Source organism: Mastacembelus armatus, chromosome 6 (assembly GCF_900324485.2).
Source record: "Mastacembelus armatus chromosome 6, fMasArm1.2, whole genome shotgun sequence".
In the NCBI taxonomy this organism is placed as follows: Eukaryota; Metazoa; Chordata; class Actinopteri; order Synbranchiformes; family Mastacembelidae; genus Mastacembelus; species Mastacembelus armatus.
Genome location: NC_046638.1, coordinates 20,906,229 through 20,927,956, shown reverse-complemented (window position 1 = coordinate 20,927,956; position 21,728 = coordinate 20,906,229). Strand labels below are relative to the sequence as shown.

General features: G+C 40.8%; 1 protein-coding gene across 1 annotated transcript in view; it reads right to left on the bottom strand.

Moving 5' to 3' along the window:
- b4galnt4a (beta-1,4-N-acetyl-galactosaminyl transferase 4a) overlaps positions 1-21,728 on the bottom strand; it is a 130,341-nt gene that overhangs the window by 50,555 nt on the left and 58,058 nt on the right. Inside the window, exon 3 of the mRNA XM_026310793.1 lies at positions 7,682-7,780. Within this exon, the coding sequence (XP_026166578.1) occupies positions 7,682-7,780 (99 nt within the window). The remainder of the gene's footprint in view (positions 1-7,681; positions 7,781-21,728) is intronic.

Sequence of the window (21,728 nt, the reverse complement as noted above, 5' to 3'; positions counted from 1 at the left end):
AACCTCTACAGATGTGTATGTGTCATGAGCTCACAGCAAAGCATCATTTTATAACTTGGCCATGGCAGGGCCATTTATTTACTTTGTATCTCTACAGTCCATATTTTTATCTTCTTATTCATCTGTCTTTGTCATCTTTACCTTCATCCACATCTTCCTTAAACTCATCGCTCTCCACAGGTGAGTGCACAACAACAGCTGTCCTCTACGTAGCCTCAGGCTATTCACAGATTCACAACAACAGAGGACCTATACAGCTCTGACTAACATTAAATGTGGGGCTGAAAAGGAAGACCGGGGAAGCAATTAATACCATCTGTCAAATATGAGGAATGAGGCGAGAAGAGACAAAGGAATGCAGAGGAGATATGACAGGTGCACAAAAAAGCAGCTGAGTAAGAAAGCAACTGATTGATAATGCGTTTAATACAAAGGAGTGTACCATGTACCGCTCAGCCTAAGATGCCGCTTTGCAAAAACACATTTATTCCCATCCTGCCTGTCTTCCTCAGACCCCTCATTTCCTCCACATTTCTGTGAGCTTGTCTTAGCATATCACAATCTCCAATGCTCTCCAGTATCTCCTCTTGCTCACCCATCTGGTCGCACTATCAACCAAAGCACAAATCAGACTCTCTCTTTTCTCTCCCTCTCTCCTCCATGAGGCTGTCTTCGTTTCACAAAATCTGGTGCAGCCTTCTGCGTTCCTGCTGGCAGCAAGGCACTGACAAATGGCCGCTCGGCGCACCCACTGACGAACAATCACACCAAGTGACACTGTAAATTCCCTTTGGATAAGAGAAGGGAGACATGATGTTCCTGGCAAAGACACACTAAGGTATATACAATACCACTCAGCTCGCTCCTGCAGGGCATATAGGAGAGACAGCATTAAAGCTCACTATTCATACATCATGTCACTGCACTGAGGTTTTACTGAGTTGCTATGTAGAATGAATAATTAAATTACATTACACTGAATTTAAATTCTGCAGATATGGGTGGAATGGTTCTACTTGAACACATGCTGCCATTTTATGAAATATATCTAAATTTATAGAGGCCATTTAGATTTCTGTCTGCCTATCTCATCTTTTTCTACCCATTAGCAATTCAGGAAAAAAAGGGTAGGATAAGTAAGTAGGCAAAGGAGGGGTTTCAAAGGTACAGAGGTTTAAAAGAAGAGATTATATGGGGAAAATAATGAGAACTCATTTCATACAGAAGAGAGCAGCAAAAAAAAAAAAAAAAAAAAAAGGCAGACAAGGTTCATATGATCTAGATTCCAGCCTCATCAACTACTCTAATGAGGGTCTGACTAATCTGCCATCTGTCTACAATTATATGTATTTGGTCATGCCAGGAATATACCATGAGGGTGATGGGTGTGGCTGCAGTGCATACATCAAACTGAGAAATGTGACACAAAGCATGAAGGATCCACAGAATGGTTTTGCATCTCCTGCAACAAATCACTCACTCAGCTGTAATGACAGGTCAGTGAGAGGAATCACATTTCTGCCTCCTGTTTCTCCATTTGATTGTTTAACATTTTCGATAGCCAGACAGACAAAAGAAAGCTGTCTGTTAAGATTCTCAGAAGAAAGAAAGATAGACTGAATGCAAGAGAAGCAAACATCACGCTTTCTTTGGCATCTTTGACCCCAGCTTAGTCACTCTCACATGCTCTCATTGAATGACGAGAGGACTGGAGAAAGAAAAAGATCGAATTGTCCTGTCTCTGAGTGTATGTTTGTGCATGGAGCTGTGTGTTATGATGACTGCTCCTACCTGAGTCATGTGTCTGTGCCAAAATATCCTCCAGACTCCCTTTAAATTGACAAAATCCACACATAAAGACACACACATCACTCATCTTCTCATCTCCATCTTTGTTTTTATAAAAGCAAGAAGACAAGACATTTGAGTCAGTCAAGTAAGACACTGTCATCCTAGCCACATCTTCTTACAGTATCTGTTTAACACCCATTAACAGATTTATAATATATTTAGGAAGATGATTAGATTAATTTTAAATCTGTACTCTCTGTGGCTTTAGGAGGGAGCACTAACATCTAAATAAATCATAACCAATCCTGATATCAAAGTCTATGATGAATTAAGTGTCACTAATCCTTCTTACCATCATCTTATTGCTGCTTCTAACTAAATAAAATTCTTCATTATGCTCTAGATCTCTCTGGATCCATGTCAGCTGTGCTGCAAATGACTGTTTATCCCTTCATGCCTGGCTATTGCTTGACTATTAAAAAGTGGGGCAGCTCTCTCTCTGATCTCTAGCCCATGTCACTGTCCTTGACATGCTGTTGTCCTTGACAGAAACAGTGTCAACTCCACAGCTATGGGTCTATACTAATCCACAGTCGCCCCTGGATCAATTCACAGGCCAATGATTCTCATCAAGCCACTGGTATTGGCTGAAAACAACCTGCTGGAACCAACACCAGTCAGTTCATTCTAAAAATATTGCCATTTCATGAAGTGAAGTCACCATCCTTTCATTTTTCACGTGCATAACAGCTGAGTTTTTGTGCATGTGGCTTGTATGAGTGCTTCTGGCTATCTGTGTGACCTCTGCCAATCTGTGACAGCTGGCATATGGCACCACTCTACCTCTACCAGCCTGATTCTACACCTCCAACAGCGCCAGCTCAGTTGCCCCTCAGACCTCTGCCATCTTGGCTGTGCACCAGCAAAACAAGTTAGTGCAGGTAATTAGGGCCGATAGCTGGTGAGGAAAGCAGAAGAAGACTTGCTGGGCTCCATAGTTTCTGACATAGCAGAAGTCTAAGATAAGAGAGGATGAGATTCTGGAGGATGTAAGTTTATAAAGATGTATGAATAATTTGATAGAATATTCACAGAAACTAAAATGTTGCTTGATGAGCAGGCTGGAAATAAGCCAAACACGTCAAGTGAGTCAAGTGAGCTTTGATGCTAGTCATGCCTAATGTAAAATGCAGTTGTGTAGATGCTGCAAAACTTAGTTCCCTGCTTCAGTTTTCTAATCTAAACTATAAATAAGAAATTATGTTTGGTTAATGAAACTGTACGTGCCTTTGAGTGCAAAAGCATCCTGTGGTTTCAACAGTTTTCACAGACATAATGATGAAACACAAAGCACAGAAAAACAGGATGTTCATAATGCAGCATCTCACAGTGATCAGGCCATGAAATCCATTTTCATTTGTGCAATTAATCTTCATGGTCCAGATTCAAATAGCCTGTCTGGCTGTGGTCCTAGCCTGGCTGTTCCATAGTAATGTGACTTCTCATTTTTTAAGTAGTACTATTCTAAATTATGCCCAAACCATCATATTTACTTTCAGCATCCACAGTATTCAGGCATTTGATATTTCTAGGACATCTTACCTTAAAAACATAAATCATCCACACGTGACAATAACAACAAAGAAAGCCAACATGACAATATTTGTCATTACTCACTGTGCTGAAAACAAAGACAGCTGAAGGATGTGGGTACATGAGGGCATTTTAATGTAACGTATGACTTGCAGGGTATTTGCAGGGTTTGTATTTGAAGTAGCCTACTGTGTTGAGAGAAGACAGAAAGGTAAAGACATGCTAATTCAAGACAGCACACCTAGGACTGTCAGCTGGAACAAAAAAAAACAGCTATTGTAACATACTCAACCCCACACCGTGTTCAGCACCCCTGTGATGCTGTGGGAGATTACATGTATAATGCTCTGCAGAAGCAACAAGAAGTCAGAGTATAAGGCTGCTCACGAAACCGATCCTGTATAAAGTGACAGTATCTCTGCAGTTAAACTAGTCTAGGGGGAAAAAAACAATAATTTACCATTATCCTTCTAATTCTCTTATATTTTATACAATTTACCCACATTGTGCAGAGATAGTTCAACTTTAGCCCAGATATAGGACAATTAATAAATCATATTTTGCACGTACACAATCCTTTTATTAAACTCTGCTGAAGAGGTGACAACTCTAGAATCTATTTCACCATAACAACTTTGCTGCATAATTGCTCTGTCTGCTGCTTCCTTTGTTACAAAAGGTGTGTAAAGTATATCAGTAAGTGTGCTGAAAAATTAGGATGAATCACATCAACTTGTAATCTTTAGGTCACAGGTGTCTTTAAATATAACCCACTAATGGATAGGATGACATTTTATATCCTTGCAAAGAATTTGTCATCATAACGACAAGGCACATTCTTCTGATAATAGCACCAGAGGATGACTGGATCTCTAATAGAGCCCAAATATTGGCTTCTCTTAAAGGGACAACTAAGACATCTGCAGGGCAAATTAGATTTCACAAAAAGAAAATACTCAATTGCCAAACCAGAGGTGAAGTGCAGCAAATAAAACTATTTCCACAAAGGTTAATCGCTGATGAAAATTAGGTGTGAGTGGTTTAGCCGATGATTCACGTAAATAGCACAGCATCTGAGGGACATCTACAAAATAATCCATCCCTCTGTACGCTGGAAGATAGAGGCTACAAGGGAGATGATTAAGGGATACATGGAAGTCTGAGAAAGAATGCAACCACAGGGTGGCACAATCCAGTGTCTTCATGTGCTGGTCCGAAGTCCGGGTAAATGCAGAGGGTTGTGTCAGGAAGGGCATCCGGCGTAAAATTTAAGCCATATCAAACATGCGAATCACAAATATGACTTTCATACCGGATCGGTCACGGCCTGGGTTAACAACAACCGCCACTGGTGCTGTTGACCTACAGGGTGCCAGTGGAAATTGGACTACTGTTGGTCGAAGAAGGAGAGGAGGAAGGCGTGTTCGTAGCCAAAGAGAGAAGAGGAAGGGAAGGTGTGTGGGACTTAGAGTAGGGACTTTGAATGTAGGGACTTTGTCAGGGAAAACTAGAGAGTTGGCTGATATGATGGAGAGAAGAAAGGTGGATATCTTGTGTGTTCAGGAGACCAGGTGGAAAGGTAGCAAGGCCTATAGATTAGGAGCAGGGTTCAAGCTGTTTTATCATGGTGTGGATGGAGAGAGGAATGGAGTAGGAGTTATCCTGAAGGAGGATTTTGCTAGGGATGTTCTGGAGGTGAAGAGAGTGTCAGATAAGGTGATGAGTCTGAAGCTGGAAGTTGAAGGTGTGATGTTGAATGTTGTCAGTGGTTATGACCCACAGGTAGGATGTGAGTTAGAAGAGAAGGAGAAATTCTGGAGGGAGATGGATGAGGTGATTCAGGGTATCCCTAGTGGTGAGAGAGTGGTGACTGGGGCAGACTTCAATGGACATGATGGTGAGGGAAACAGAGGTGACGAGGAAGTGATGGGTAAGTTTGGTATGCAGGACAGGAATGCAGAAGAACAGATGGTGGTAGACCTCGCAAAAAGGATGGAAATGGCTGTAGTGAACACATTTTTCCAGAAAAGGGAGGAGCATAGGGTGACATATAAGAGTGGAGGCAGGAGCACACAAGTTGATCACATCTTGTGCAGACGTTACAACCTGAAAGAGATCACTGACTGCAAAGTAGTGGCTCGGGAGAGTGTAGCCCGACAGCATAGGATGGTGGTGTGTAGGATGACTCTGGTGGGGAGGAAGATGAAGAGGACACAGGCAGAGCAGAGGACCAAGTGGTGGAAGTTGAAAAAGGAAGAGTGTTGTGTGGCTTTTAGGGAGGAGCTGAAACAGGCTCTGGGAGTTCAGGAGGTTCTTCCAGATGACTGGACAGCTACAGCTAAAGTGATCAGGGAGACAGGTAGGAGGGTACCTGGTGTGTCATCTGGAAAGAGGAAAGCAGATAAGGAGACTTGGTGGTGGAATGAGGAAGTTCAGGAGTGTGTTAAGAGGAAAAGGTTAGCTAAGAAGAAGTGGGACACTGAGAGGACAGAAGAGAACAGACAGGAGTACAGGGAGATGCAGCGTAAGGTGAAGGTAGAGGTGGCAAAGGCCAAACAAAGGGCGTATGAGGATTTGTATGATAGGTTGGACACTAAGGAGCGAGAGGTGGATTTGTACAGGTTGGTGAGGCAGAGAGACAGAGATGGGAAGGATGTGCAGCAGGTCAGGGTGATCAAGGACTGGGATGGAAATGTGTTGACAGGTGCCACAAGTGTGATGGAAAGATGGAAGGAATACTTTGAAGAGTTGATGAATGAGGAAAATGTTAGAGAGCACAGAGTAGAAGAGGTGACTGTTGTGGAGCAGGAAGTAGCAAAGATCAGTAAGGATGAAGTGAGGAAGGCATTGAAGAGGATGAAGAGTGGAAAGGCAGTTGGTCCTGATGACATACCTGTGGAGGTATGGAAGTGTTTAGAAGAGGTGGCAGTAGAGTTTTTGACTGGGCTATTTAACAAGATCTTGGAGAGTGAGAGGATGCCTGAGGAATGGAGGAGAAGTGTACTGGTGCCCATCTTTAAGAACAAGGGAGACGTGCAGAGTTGTGGAAACTACAGAGGAATAAAGCTGATGAGTCACACAATGAAGTTATGGGAAAGAGTAGAGGAGGCTAGGCTGAGGTCAGAAGTGAGCATTTGTGAGCAGCAGTATGGTTTCATGCCAAGAAAGAGAACCATAGATGCAATATTTGCTTTGAGAATGCTGATGGAGAAGTACAGAGAAGGCCAGAAGGAGCTGCATTGTGTCTTTGTAGATTTGGAAAAAGCGTATGACAGGGTGCTGAGAGAGGAGCTGTGGTTTTGTATGAGGAAGTCTGGAGTGGCAGAGAAGTATGTTCGAGTGGTGCAGGACATGTATGAGAGCTGTAAGACAGTGGTGAGGTGTGCTGTAGGGATGACAGAGGAGTTCAAGGTGGAGGTGGGACTGCACCAAGGATCGGCTTTGAGCCTTTTCTTGTTTGCAGATGACATTGTCATCTGTAGTGAGAGCAGGGAGCAGGTGGAGGAAAATCTAGAGAGGTGGAGGTTTGCTCTGGAAAGGAGAGGAATGAAGGTTAGGCGCAGTAAAACAGAGTACATGTGTGTAAATGAGAGGGACTCAAGTAGAACGGTGAGGTTACAGCGAGTAGAGGTGAAGAAGGTGGAGGATTTTAAGTACCTAGGGTCAACAGTCCAGAGCAACGGAGAGTGTGGAAAAGAAGTGAAGAGACGTGTGCAAACAGGTTGGAACGGGTGGAGGAAAGTGTCAGGTGTGATGTGTGACAAAAGAGTGTCAGCAAGAATGAAAGGAAAGGTGGACAAGACAGTGGTGAGACCAGCAATGTTGTCTGGTTTAGAGACAGTGGCACTGAGACAAAGACAGGAGGCAGAGCTGGAGGTAGCAGAGCTGAAGATGTTGAGGTTCTCTCTGGGAGTGACGAGGATGGATAGGATCAGGAATGAGGACATCAGAGGGACAGCTCATGTTAGATGTTTTGGAGAAAAAGCCAGGGAAGCCAGATTGAGATGGTTTGGACATGTTCAGAGGAGGGACAGTGAATATATTGGTAAAAGGATGCTGAGGTTAGAGCTGCCAGGAAGGAGGCCTAGAGGAAGACCAGAGAGGGGGTTCTTGGATGTAGTGAAGGAGGACATGAGGATAGTTGGTGTGGGTGAGGAGGATGCAGAGGATAGGGTTAAATGGAGGCAGATGATTCGCTGTGGTGACCCCTGAAGGGAGGGGCCGAAAGGAAAAGAAGATGCAAGTCTGAGAAAGAGGGAGAATTTTTAAAGAAAGGAAAGAAAAAAAATTGTATTACCTCTTGTTTCCATGGCAATTTCTTGTGACGCTGGCTGAGAAACTTCCGGATGTGGGTATGGTCTCTGCCATCAGCCCCTCCTGCGAACAGCTCATCATCCTTTAAGAAAATACAATAAAACCAAGGACACAATTATTCCTCTTTAACTATAAAAGAATAAGTACAGTTGTGAAAGGAAAGCATAAATAAGTGGTGGTTTCAAGTCTTAGTGGCTAAAGACTAAAGCCCATCCATCTATTTACCCATGTAGGCATGAATCAATACATCTAACACTGAGGTAACATGATGCCTCTCTATAAGCTGATATGTGAGATAAAGCACAGTCCTTTCTAATTCATCGAAGCTCTAAGCAGCATATATAGTGCATTACACAAAGCTTTGAATACAGCACACACAGACATTGTGAAAGAACAGGCCAAAGAAACGCAGGGTTATATCCTCAGAAGGCTACTATTAAGACCTTGTAGCCATTCGCTCCTAATCCAGTGTTCAATGTGCCAAATTCCTAATCCCGAACATACTTAACCATCCAGCCAAGATCTCCTCTCTAGGGAGCATGAACTCTCCCCTCTGATCTAGGATTTAGTCCTGTGCACCGGCCAGAGCGAAGCGGGGCTCTTTCTCTGTGGTCTGCTAAGAGGCATGTTAATGTTACAGCTGTGGTACGGCAGGCAGGACAGAACAAAGAGGAGCGCAGGGGAGACAAAAGGCTGCCAGGCTCCCAGAGGAGGAGGTGAGTTGCAAAACTGTTAAATGAGTGTCAAAGCTTTCTCCATTTAGCAGGTAAGTCATAGGCAGACATACCTCCACAGAGACAAGCTAAAGAGGTTTTCATCACCCCTGAAATGTGGAGAACACACCAGTGTTTGCAAAAGAGTTAGAAGGGGAAAACATTTTTGGAGTAGAAAAAATAAAGAGGCAGATGTGTCAGATGCCAAGTCTTTGATTATTTTTTTACCTTCCAATGTGAGAGAGATAAAGGAGTGTAGGGACGGTAGTAATGAAGAAATGTGACAAGAGAATCCCCCCATCTGCCATCTGTCGCAAAAAGTGCCCGATGTTTGTGCGCACCCAAACACTCACAAGCTGCCTAGCCTTGTCTGATACACACATATATCCACTCAGTGAAGGACACAACATTCATATTGCATTAGCTGGTGTCTCACATGAAACAAAGACAGCAGAAGAATAAAAGCACAAGACAAGACTCACACAAAAAAAAAAAAGATTTCAACATCTGCAGGAAATGTTTGACACACACATGTTGACAAGCTTACATAATGCTGCTGGCTACAATTTGGGTTCATTATATAAACTGTAAGCATGTTACCCTTTATTAATTCTTATAACAAAACAAAAAATAGCGTATATACATTTCTTAATTCCATTGTCTTCAAGAAACCCATGACTGTACCTTTCAGATTCATGATTATATCCCTACATTTAGACTATTTATTAGACCAATCTTAAAGTATTAACTTCTATATCCCTTTTAACCTATTTCTACAATAGTGTTGTGCTGATTTCATCACCTAAACAAAGCTTTAGTTGTGCAGCTGATCTAGTGTTTACTTTCAAATAATTACACTTCTGTTTCTTTTCTTTCAACACTGCACTTCTGAGTGTTTTGTTCCTATATTAAGGTGTTTTTTTCTTGTGATAGTCGATGCTGCTATCAGCTGAAGTAAAAGTTAGACCACAGACTCTCCCTGTTACATTTTGTGCTTACTGTGAGCAAACCAAGAGCCAAGAGCTTTCTGTTCCTGCCTGTAACAAGCAGTTACCTTGCCAGTTAATCAGCTTTCAGTATTAGAACAGGTGTCACGATTGTTTGAATGGAGCTGAAAGCTTTTCCATGTACCTAAAGGATTTTGTGATCTGTGGTTACTGATCATAATTTAAAGAGTCACTGTTTTAGAAATCAGATGTTGTGAATCCTAAATGAGCAAACTCTGAATCACTGCTCAAGTTTGGCCTTTATTTTACACAGACAGTACTTTCCTAAAGCACTACCTCAGCTCAATCCAACTCAAAGTCTGCTTATCGATGCAATACTAAAAGGTTCAGTTAAACTCACTGAAGTTGCACTACATCCTTCATTAGCTGTATCTCTTTCTCTTCTATAGTGTGTATCGGCTTTACACTTCAGCAAGCAGTTGTGCTTACTTACAGCATACTACAAATACTTTTGTGTGTCTCATTATTTCAGAGTTACTCTAACTTAAGCAGATCCACATTTTTCTGGCATGGGGCCCAGAGCTATGTTATCTTGATTCACTGATAATTAAAGTTGATGCTAAGGGGCCTGTCAGATGGCCTTATGTATTAAACATTGCATCTCGGTAAAACAGGGAATATCAATCACACTGATGAGAGTGCCTATTTATCATATGTTTACACTATTTACCTTGTTGACTTTCACTCAAATGGAATGACAAATGGTCTATAACAATGTGGGCATTTGTCTGCTATGGGAGCAATGTGTCAGCGACAGAAAGAACCAGGGAGAGTAGCAATTAATTACAGCTAAACTAAATTGTTTCATGTATGAACACGCACGGTAGAGTTGTTAATCTCAAAAGGATTGATTGATAAATTAGCTATCCGATCAGTGAGCGTCTGTCACTGATATTCACCAGTCACTGTAGTGGGTGCTAGTTGTTTCCTTCCAGACTGCCCAGGTTCACACAGCACTATTCAAATGGATGACCTTGCTGATCCTTGCCCGGGGAAACAGCTGGTGCCAGCGTCCTAGAATACCAATGAGTTTAATTAATCTCCCTTATTAAACACAAACTAGCCTAAGTCTGCTGGAAAGGGGCAGACTGTGTGTAGGAGAGAGAGGAAAGCGAGAGTTAGAGCAGGGATCTGGGGCTCGTTTCACAAATCTCTTCACTCCCATTTGCACCAACCTGCAATATATAAAATCAGAGTAGAATAATCACATTATTCTTTATTTTTCATTTATCTCAACAGTATGTTAATTGATCCAACCATACTAACATAGCTCATCCAGTTTTTCAACCTATAGTTTTGCTGAGTGGTTCCTAGTTATAGGATGTTCATATTAAAAGATGCAGGTGGAGGCAAAGATACCTGCATGACATTTACTGCAGCGATGACTAACCACAGTGATTTGTGGAGCTGTGATCTTTCCCCTACTGTGATCTGTGGCGTTTTTAAATTCTAGTATGAGTTTGATACTGCAAACACACATCATGCTGCATCAGACATCATTGGATAAGAATGTGAAAGTATATCCTGAGCAAACATTTCATCTATGTGACAAGATAGCACCAGTGGCGATGCATAACCTGACAGACAGAGCAGAGAGAAGCAGTCTGATAAAAGAAAAGGTTCAAATGAAGGGAAAAGACAAGAGAATGAAAACATAGAAAGTGTCAGATTGGAGACAGAGAATAAGGAACGTAACACAAGACAAACAAGCACAGGCAAAAACAAGAGAACAATGGAGCAATAACGAGAACAAAAGCACCACTGAGAAAAGACCTTTGATAGGTAGTGCACAGTGCATTGTGCCAGTCCAGTCCTCAGAAATCCCTTTGGCACAGACCAAGTCTGAAGCGGCTGCAGACTGTCAGAATCCTCTTCCCATCTCTCTTTACTGCTCAGGCCAATGTCTGCTTGGTTTCAGAGCAGTACCACAAAGCTCTGTGAAGTGTTACACATTCTCTGTGGCTCTGTATGTGATGTGACTGCAACTGAAAAAATGGATTTTCAGTTCACAATTCTCAGGATACATGGGATATTTGACTGTTTCTCTAGGCCAGAGTTGTAGGCAAAAAATAACAGTGTGATCCTGTGTTTAATTCAAATTAAAAAAAAATCCCATGGTCACAGTGAGACCATGTATTTAGTAAGAATCAAATTCAAACAATGGTGTGACTTTAATATGATTCCTAACATTTCAGTGCTTTAAATAGGCAGTAGCAGTGTTAAGACAAAGATGAAGATGAAGGTAACATAGTAACTAAGATAACAGTACAGATAAAGACAGAGAAGATGAGGCTCACTATGTTTATGTCTTCAGTGTCTACCTTGGAGAACCAATTATTGCCATTTCAAAACAGGAAGGTAGAAATGACTGAACTGCCTTTAGAAGAGTCTTGTTGGGATTCAGAATTCTGATTATACAAACCTTATACTTATACTAACGGTACAAACAGAGCAGACTTTAACATTAATAAAGAACATTAGCTGTACAGCCTGTCCCCACTTATGTCTCAAGGTCCTCTAATAGAAAAACAAAATGTACTGTTAGGCCCTCAAATGCTAACATGAACCAAGGTTTGAAAACAGGAAGGTAGAAATGATGGGGATTCAGAAGTGTGTTTATGCAAGTCTTTGGTTCATGCACCTTGTGTTTCACTACCTACAAACACACTCATCATGCCATCACACCCCTGTATAAAATGGCATCCACAGTAAAATTCATGCATTTCCTCTTGCTGTGCTGCCAGTTTTCTCACTGTGTTTCAAAGTTTATCTTCATTTTAGAAAATGAAGGGAGACAAAGAGCGATGTGAAGAATGACAGCCGTTGGCACACAAATGACAATGTCTAACGTGTTAGTTATTTTTCTTCAAATTAAAAGATCAGTACAGTGCAGTGCTTTCTCAGTTTGTACTTGCTAAGATATTTAAATTAGCAGCAACTTAAGCGCAGCCAGAAATTTCGGCAAATTTCTGTGTACTTACTCCACAGGTAAACTGAGCAATTAGTCCCACAAAAGCATTCATTTTGTATAATCTGAGATCATGGTAAATTTTCCAATGGAGCTCATTGTTCTGGAAAGCTGGGGAAGCTGCCAAATGAAAGCTGGATGCTTTGATTCATATCTAACACTGGTACATCAGCAAACACTGCTGGAAGCTGAATTTTTTTTGCCTGCCAACTGCCATATGTTAATGTGGCTGCTCTAAGTGCTGCCTAATAAATAGCACTGTCCTGGGAACTACTTTAATGATCCTGGATCAGCCCTCATGAGCACTGAGAGGTTAAATAAATGTGCACTGTGATCTCACACTCAGCCGTTCTAGTCTATTTCAGAAAGAATGCAGCTTTGGGCACCCCAATACCTTTACATCCAAATCCCTATCCCTTTGTGGCTGGCACTGCTGAATAGAAATCAGCCCAAGTGCATTCAGTTAAACTATTGCAGAACAAATCCAGCCAAAAGAAAGAGTGCAACTATTTTTGTCATGCTGCTTGCATTATTCATGTAAGAAATTACATGCCGGTCAATGGAACAACAGTAGAAAGGCTGAGTGAGGAAGAGAGGGAGAAAATGGAACATAAATAAGGGACAGCTCAAGTCGATAATAGGAGTGATAGAGTCAGTGGCTCCAATTCATTGGTTGGAAGATTAATGGTGCAGAGATGAGTATGGCAGGAAGACAATAAGAAACAAAGTAGAAGAAGGTGGGGAGAAAGAGGGCAGAGACTGACGGATGGCAAGAACAAAAACTGTGGAGAGTTGAGGGAGAAAATATTATTATTTTGCTTGGGTACTAACAGAGCACTGACTTCAATGTAAACAGAGCACATAAACTGTACAGCCTACGCCCTCTCATGTCTCAGGTCCTCTAATAGAAAAACAAAATCTTACATTCTTATATTTTATAGACACCAGAGTTGTCTAATTATTTAACATTTGAAAAAGACTTTACACCTACATGTGAATTCAGTGGCTGTGACATTTTGGTTGCCAGCAATACCTCAGAATTATACAAAAATATTAGTGGGACCGAAAAGGACTGGATTTTGCTTGAGGTTCAAGAGCAGAGAGAGAGGGCAGGCAAAGCTCAAAACCTCTTTGTGATGGCTTGCAATCTTTGCACTGTAATTAAAACTGTGTGAGAGGTGCTTTGGTACAGCCTCAGGAAAAATCTGCTGTGAAAAGACAGCTAGAGGTGCCGTTAATCATTAGAAATTCAATGTAAGTAGAGCTTGAACAAGATACGGTACAGATTAGTGGAAAGGAAGAAATGGTTGGAAGGAGCAGAGCCAGAGAAAGGACAGAAAGTCAGCATCTGAACTGGAATCCAGTCTTTATGCTTTGCTCTCTCTTTGCTGGTAAAGCTCTGGATAGTTTTACTATCTTGAGCAACAAAATGCATTAACTTATACCTTCTGTTCCACAGTAAAGTTAGGATGGAAAAGAAAACTAAAGAACAGAGACCTATCATCCATATTGGGCCAGTATTTTCTGTCCAGGCTGATTATTACTGATGGGATGTGACATGGGGCAGCTGGCAAACAGAACAGGCAAACAGTCAACTGCCAATCATCCCAGACCTGCTCGGTGCTCAGGCTGACCTAATCAACACTGAGGCCGGTGCAGAGAAACTGACGCAATCTCGGACAGAGATGGACATGGATACACAGATTGGTTAAACTCTAAGAAGACAGGTATGTTCATAATCACAGTGCATTATCTTTATGTAGCATGTTTTTCCTCCACACTAAGCATGTGTAGACAATGAGCATGCATTTGGAAAAAATATTTTCAAACATAATTCTATCAGTACCAGCCACAATGTGCTCAGAGTACAGGTATGGATAAAAAAGCACCTAGATGTTTTCTCTTTTCTGACAAAGCAGAGCACCTCCGGAGATTGAAAAAAAAAAAACAAACTTGTATGTACGTGCTGCTTTTTTCTGGCAAATGCTGAAAGAAAGGTTTTATTCATGTGGTTTCCTACAACACTACAACGAATGGAGAAAGACATCATAACCTATGCAATGATTGGGATTGTTAATGAGTGAATCTAATAAACTAAATTAGAGCAGTAAATTACCTGCGCTGATAAGTGAGGCAACATTAAACACAGGGAGGCCAGTATGGGGTCAAAACAGGCAAATTTTGGGAACATCTGGTGAGTGTTTGCTTGTTTTGCAGTACAAATTACTTTGCAAAAAAAATAGCTAATTAGCAGGTTAACCAGTTTTTGGATGGAAAGTAGTAGAGGCCAAACTTTTTTGCTTCTATGAATAAATGTTCACACTGTGTAAACCACAAGATGAATAAGGTATATAGGTTGAGCTTTTTTTTTTTTACTTGTGCCACATGAATGCAACTCTTTTTTGTATTCTCCCTGCAGACGAAAATGATGCCTTCATTGCCTTCTCAGTGCATATTGTCTGTTTGCGCATTTATTGTAGATAGCACTAAAAACCTCAGGGCATCTGGTAGTAGCACACAAAGCATACATGTAACATAAAATAGTTCTGCCTCCCACTCTACACCAAGCAGCTCTCCGAACCTTAAACCAATGATGTAGCATGAGATAATTATCAATGCCATACACACACACACACACACACACCCTCACACACACACACACACACACACACACACACACACACACACATTCATACATCAAGCTCCACAGTATATATCTGCATTAAAATGCTAAAGTGAATTATGAATGAGAGAAGGATTTAATAATATTCTGGAGGCTTTAATCTGGCAGTGACCCTTCATAACCTCAGCCATGATCAAAAATGGATAAGAATTCATATGCACACTAACCCACTCCAATTCTATAGCCCACATACAAAGACACACTACTTTCATATGCATACAGTATAAAGCGCCAATAATACATTTAAAATACTACAGACATTTTCCTCCTGTTGGTAGTCAATGTCAACCTAACAATAATGGCACTGATGAGAATGAAATACAAAGACAGACTGACTCATCGCTCTGAAATTATGACCAACTAAAATACAGAGCCACACTAATGATTTTGTGTGTTGCTGCCTGTTTCAATATGTCTTTGCTTCTATGGACAGGTACAGAGATCAGCCATGCCTTCAATCAATACTTAACATTTCCTTGTCTTACCACTACTTAATAAATACAGGACACATTTTGGTCTATGGGTAAAATACAGCAGCCCTAAGAAAGCCTCAACACTCTACTAAGATAATATGCTGAGCTTATTCCAAGGACAAAGACATTAACTGAACAAATGCATTTTTGTTACACTAATACACCAACCTCTCTGTTCTAACAATGGCTATATTTTGTGTTGACAACAAAACCTATAGCCAATACCATCAACAATGGCTGTTATATTTAGGTGTCCCATTAAACCAGGCCAGTCAGCCAGCATGCACAGTCACAGTTGTCGTTCACTGGCACACCAGCATCTAAATCAAATGAAGCCATTAGCTACATCTGAATGTGAAGTCAAAATGTCTGCTGTGAGAAAGGTCTACAGGCGAGCAGTGCCAGTGCTGTTGTTCTGCTACCATTTGGGAGTGAAAAGGGAGAAGTGCCTGGCACTCTGTGGCAATTTCACCCATGTCAAGTCCATGGAATATTGGTTGCATTCATCGTTCACTTTGGCAAATTTAACCGGCATGTGTATTCTGCTAAGAGAATCAACCACTGTATCCAGACCTTGATGTTGTATGCACTTTCATAAACTAAAACTAGACTAAAATCAAGGGCAGTTTGCTTTGCTCTAATGCTTTGGAGGTTTAACCAGCCATAAACTGCAACATTTCCAGTTTGAGTCTAGTCACACATCAGTGCCATTTCCTGTCATATCTCTGCTGTTAACATTTGCTTAAAGTACATTTAAAAATCTTTTAGGTTTTAAAATGCTCAAATAACTTTGAAAAAAAAAGAATGGTTTGAGACATGAGATAAAAATCTGTGTAAATACTAACTTCATCCATATGCATTATAGAAGTACTTACATCAAGGACTTGCAGCTAACGGGACGTGTTGCAGCCCACATCACATACAATATCCGTGATATCTACTGAAGGTACCTTACTGCCCTTTCTACTGACCAGCACTCCTGAGCTCCTTGATACTTTCCTTACTCCAGCCATTTCTTTTTGGGCAATGTTCCAGCTCTTTCTCTCCTTCTTTCTACTCAAAAATACTGTTAATTTAGTGTGATCTAACATTTTCAAGTCCAGAGAGAGCCGAATGAAATCTTAATGCAAAACCAAACCACATCTGACTATACGTATAATAAAATAAAGGACTACTTATTATGTAAGCTCTTTAAGTGCTCTTAGGAATGTTAGCCAATCACTCCATTTCAAGCCTCCTTAAAGAACTGGTACAAGCCTAAACTAACCAGGATTAATGGAATCAGAGTAAGTAACTATCTTTCATAACAAATCCTTCTCCATCCCAGATAATGACTGACAGAAAAAAATACTAGCAAAAGGAAAACCGAGCGTTATTAAAAAAAAAAATAAAAGCTTGATGCCTCAAGCAGACAGGAAAAGGTTCCAGCGTAGAAAGCTAAGAAAAGCACAAAGCTGTCATGAAAATAAGCATAAAGGTTAAAAAGGCTGCTATTTATTTGACTTTGCTTTGTTTTAGTACTCTTAATTTGGAAGGCTGGTTAGGGGGTGGCAGGGAGATAAGAAAGTAGCTTATGGCCACACCAGTTTCCATTTTTACGTCACTTAAACACAAAAATGTGTCAGCAAAGCCTGTGGCACCAGGGAATTATGTTTATTTATTTGTTTTTTTAATCTTTTCATCCTTTCCCCAACATTTTTTTTTTGATTTCTTAATTTTTTTTTCTCTCACCCCTTAACACCAGGTGACAATTCAGTCTGCATCCATGCATAGATGAAACACATGTACATACAGCATGTGTGTGTTTCAGATGACAAACATTTTGTGACATTAGTATTTTAAAATACCTGCTTTATTCCTGGAACCACTCTCTTTTCTCACTCTCCCCTCCCTCCCCTCTCACACTTTCTCCTCCCTTCACTTCACTTGCCTCTAAGTTGCTCCATGTTGCGTATTCATCTGCAAACATCCTTCATCTCCCTTGTCACCCAGACAACAAGACAGACAAAGAGTAATTAAAATTGCCCCTGCTGCTTTGTGTTTAATGTCCCTGTCAGCCCACTACAGCCTTGGAGTCACTTCACGGTAATGTGCTGCCTCCATTTGGCCCCAAAGCTCTTTGACATCGCCAAGTCACGCTGTAAACTGCTGAACTGAGGTCACATTTATGCAATTTTATTCAAGAAATTATAACCTGAGAGAGAAAAATTTGCTATTTGAAAGCTTTTTCCCCCAACTGGAGTCAAATTCCATGCCATTTTTGCTTTCTCTGGGTTATGGGTTCAAACACTGTAGCCTAAGCCCTAAAAATAAGAGACATTTCTTCCATACCAAGAATAAGAATGTCAAAATAGTTTCTGGTACAACACTGACAGTAAGAACACTGTGTGTTTTTTCTTATGGTATATTTGGTAGTGAAAGTTTGGTTGGACCAAATAATGGATGACTGCTGCACGTCAATTTCACCTATCAGGTGAGAGCCTGTGTTATGTGACTCATGCATCTTCTACATATCTAGAAACATAGAACATGCTACATAGTAAATGACATTTTAAATATGGGTTGATATAAATGGTGCCTTCCATCACCCGTATGCTACTTTGACACTTGGATCCTTGTTCCTGCCTTCACATTTCATCATCCTGCCTCTAACCTCTCTGACATCAGCTCTATTTGAGCACCCACATAACAAACTCACAACCAACTTGAGGGCATGGGTAGTCAGTGGTGTCTGCACATGTTAGTGGAGATAGATGGCAGAAAGTAAAAAACAATAAATCTTCATCATAGTCCATCACTGTTTGTCTCTCACTCTTACACTCCCACAGTCCAATCTGCTCCTTTGTCTTTAGGCTCTGTTTGTCTGTCTCAGACCTCATGCTCACCTTTTACCTATCCTACTTACGCTTTCTGTCCATTCATCCATCCATCCACCTGTATATCCATCCAATTTCTGAACACCTGGAAGGAGGTGGAGAGGTAATTTATAGATCATTCCAAGACACAGTGTTCTCCTCTATTTACAGCCCACCCACATTGTTCCGGAGCTTCCATCGATATGAACCAGGTGCGTGGGTCGTAATTTTATCTACCTGCAGGCATCTTGTCAGATCAGAGATGACATGTACTGTATCAACGTATACCATTACCTCTAATACTGTATATAGAGTCTTCAGGACACCCCCACACTATATGATGCCACTCTGAAGTACTCCACATAAAGACACAAAGCTCTGTATGTCCTCATCTCTTCTTCTGTAACTGTGTCCACCTCATTCACATCCAATTTTCTGACCACCCGTGTGATTCTCTCTCTACAGACAAACCCATACAATTCAGGGAATAGTATAACGGGTCATTTAACATGTATATTATACAGTCTCTCTTTTATTTCTGTAGCGGTACTACAAATTTGAACAAAACCACTTACACTTTCTACAACCTTCTGCAGCAAATATTAGATCTTACACAAGAAAAAGCCAAAATACCCACACAACAGTTAAGCAAAATAATCAAATCGAAGAAGACAGGTTGTTTTGTGCTACAATCAGTCGCTCCAGAGAGAAACTCTGTGTTGGATGGAAAAAAATTCAATTCCCACTGAGCTGCTGTATAATCACTGCATGTGTATGACGTGACAAGTGGAGCTCAAGACATAACTTCCACATAAACCTCTTCTGTAAATCAAGCACCAACTACATCAATATAATCTTTAGATGAATCCCCTTAATCCTGAAAGATTCTTGCTGCACCTAAACACCTCTAATCACTGGCCACTGTGGCTTTGTGTTCACATCCATGTGATGATCAATACTGCAATAAATTGTGATACTCCCCTTCTTATTTTATAGTATGTTCAGTAAACATACTGCTTTACCAACAAAAGCCATGAATAAAGAGAAATGCTCCAAGCAGGCAAACATTGAGACATAATTTAATGTGAAAAGAGAACAAAAATGACATTCTTCAGGGCAAATGCTCAACTTCTGTTAAGGGCACATGACAGCAGAAAACAAAAGTGCTATACAGATGTGAGATGATGGAGACATGTCAAACCCCGCAGGCTGTGGCTGAGTTTTGGACGGTTCTAAATACCTCAGAGAAAACATTTAACATTTGCCATATTTTCAACCATCTGGTGAAGATTTGATTCTCTTCTGTGTGGATTTAACCGGCTGGTGATATTTTGAAAAGTGTTGCCTTTGTCATCTTTACCTAAAATATCAATCAATCTGTGTGTCTGTGTCTTGTGTGTATATGTATGGTTGTGATGTTGCATAGTTTGCCTTAATATTTAAAACAACAGGTACAATCCTCACTGAGACCAGATCCAGATCCAGCACAAAGGGACAGGGCTTCGAAATTAAGAGGAAATACTGATTTTACACATCAGAATCCGTTTGCAGGGTTTGGCTTTGTTCTAAAAAGGCTTCTGTAGCTCCAGAAGGTGCAGAGCAAAATTGTATTAATTAAGGGCTTGCTTGAGTGTATGTCAGCTGGGTGTGAAGATAACAAATTTGACAAAAGATCTGGGGGCGTGAATTTAGAAAGAAGTGAGTTTGCCAGACCTTTGTAGCCCTGTTTTATCTCTGCTGCAGGTTAATGGATCCAGGCTACTTAAGTTACTAACCTTACAAACCAAAGCTCTGAACACACTGCTGGTGGCTGAGATAAAAACATGGAATAAAAAGTACAACATCGCTGGTTCTGCTTGATTGATTTTTATCCTTTTATGTCCAGTAAATTTATAGATATTGGTATTTTGCATTCATTCATGACAATCAGTCAAAAAATAAAGGTATTCCTCCTGAAACTACTTTGATGTCGTCATAAGACTGAATTTGACAGAAAAATAAATTCCAACGTGCTAATCAGTCCAGCAAATCGTTACGTCACCTACAGAGGCAGAAAAAGTCTCCTCCTTTAGGATTTTCAATTTTGAACAAGCACACACCAGAGACAAAGAGACGCTCACTCAAACTATACCATTGATTCACTGGTTGCAATTAACATAGTGTTGCTCCTGTCCGGTCAGGCGCAAATTGAGAAAGCTGATAAAAATCGGTTTTCTCCCACCAGCTGCCATTGCACAGGAGTCTGAAATGCCCACTCCGGATGCATCCATGCCTCCCAGGCAGGGGCATCGACTAAAGTGTCGATATACCTGAAAATGTCTACTGGCTCAAGTGAGAAAAATCAAGGCAGTGGGTTGTTTAATGGCAGAATAAATTCAGGAGGACGTGTAAAGGAATTGATATCCTGACAACAACAGAGCCAAACAAAGCGCTTCAGCAGCTCGCTCTGTCTGCTACTGTAGCTAGATTAATAAACTGCGTGGTTGGCCTTTTTGGACCATTACCCCTGGATGAGATACATGAAGAAGAATCACCCCTTTTCCTTTATCTCAGACATTTCATACTCATGGTCATTGCTAAGCTTATTTATTTATTTCCCCTTGAAGCTCTGTTATGACATGCAAGGTATCATAGCAGCAAATAAAGTGCAAGATCATATCTGATGCTTGTAGCAATACTGGAAATGCTGGTAAGTGAGGCCTGTCTCATTTGCCACCTACTTATAAATACTTTTAAAGGTCAAAACTAAACTCTGGTTTCTATGACAATCACAGCCAGGTGATCTGTAACTGTAAAGTGCAGCAGGTTACACTGACTAAAATATTATGGCATTATAATTATGACTAGTTTTATAACAGTGTAAAATTAAATGTTAATGCAAATGCAGAACGTATAGGAAGAGTAGTGGAGAGACTGTAGAGGAAGCAGAGACACAAATGGAGCGAATATCAGAGGACAAAGAGGACGATAAGCTGAGGATAAAGAGAAGAAGAAAGGATGGGTGCACACCTTTGTGTTATTCCTGCTCATGTCTGCACAGTCAGTATAATTCATCACAGTAAACATCAAGCATTCATTAGTAGTTTTCACTGTTTCTGTTTATGCATTAAGTTTTTTTAAACAAGTGCATAAAGGCAGACATTTCTTGAATGTGAAAGATTGGACAGTTAATGTATCATAGCATTGTTTTGGCATGTCTAAGACTTTCACCCATCACTGACAGCTGCTGGGATTATGTTGTACTCTTACTGTCTGAGAGACAAATTTTCAGGGTTTCCAGTGTTATCCAGAGAGGTTCTCGCAACTGGAATCATGATGATTTTCCAGCTAG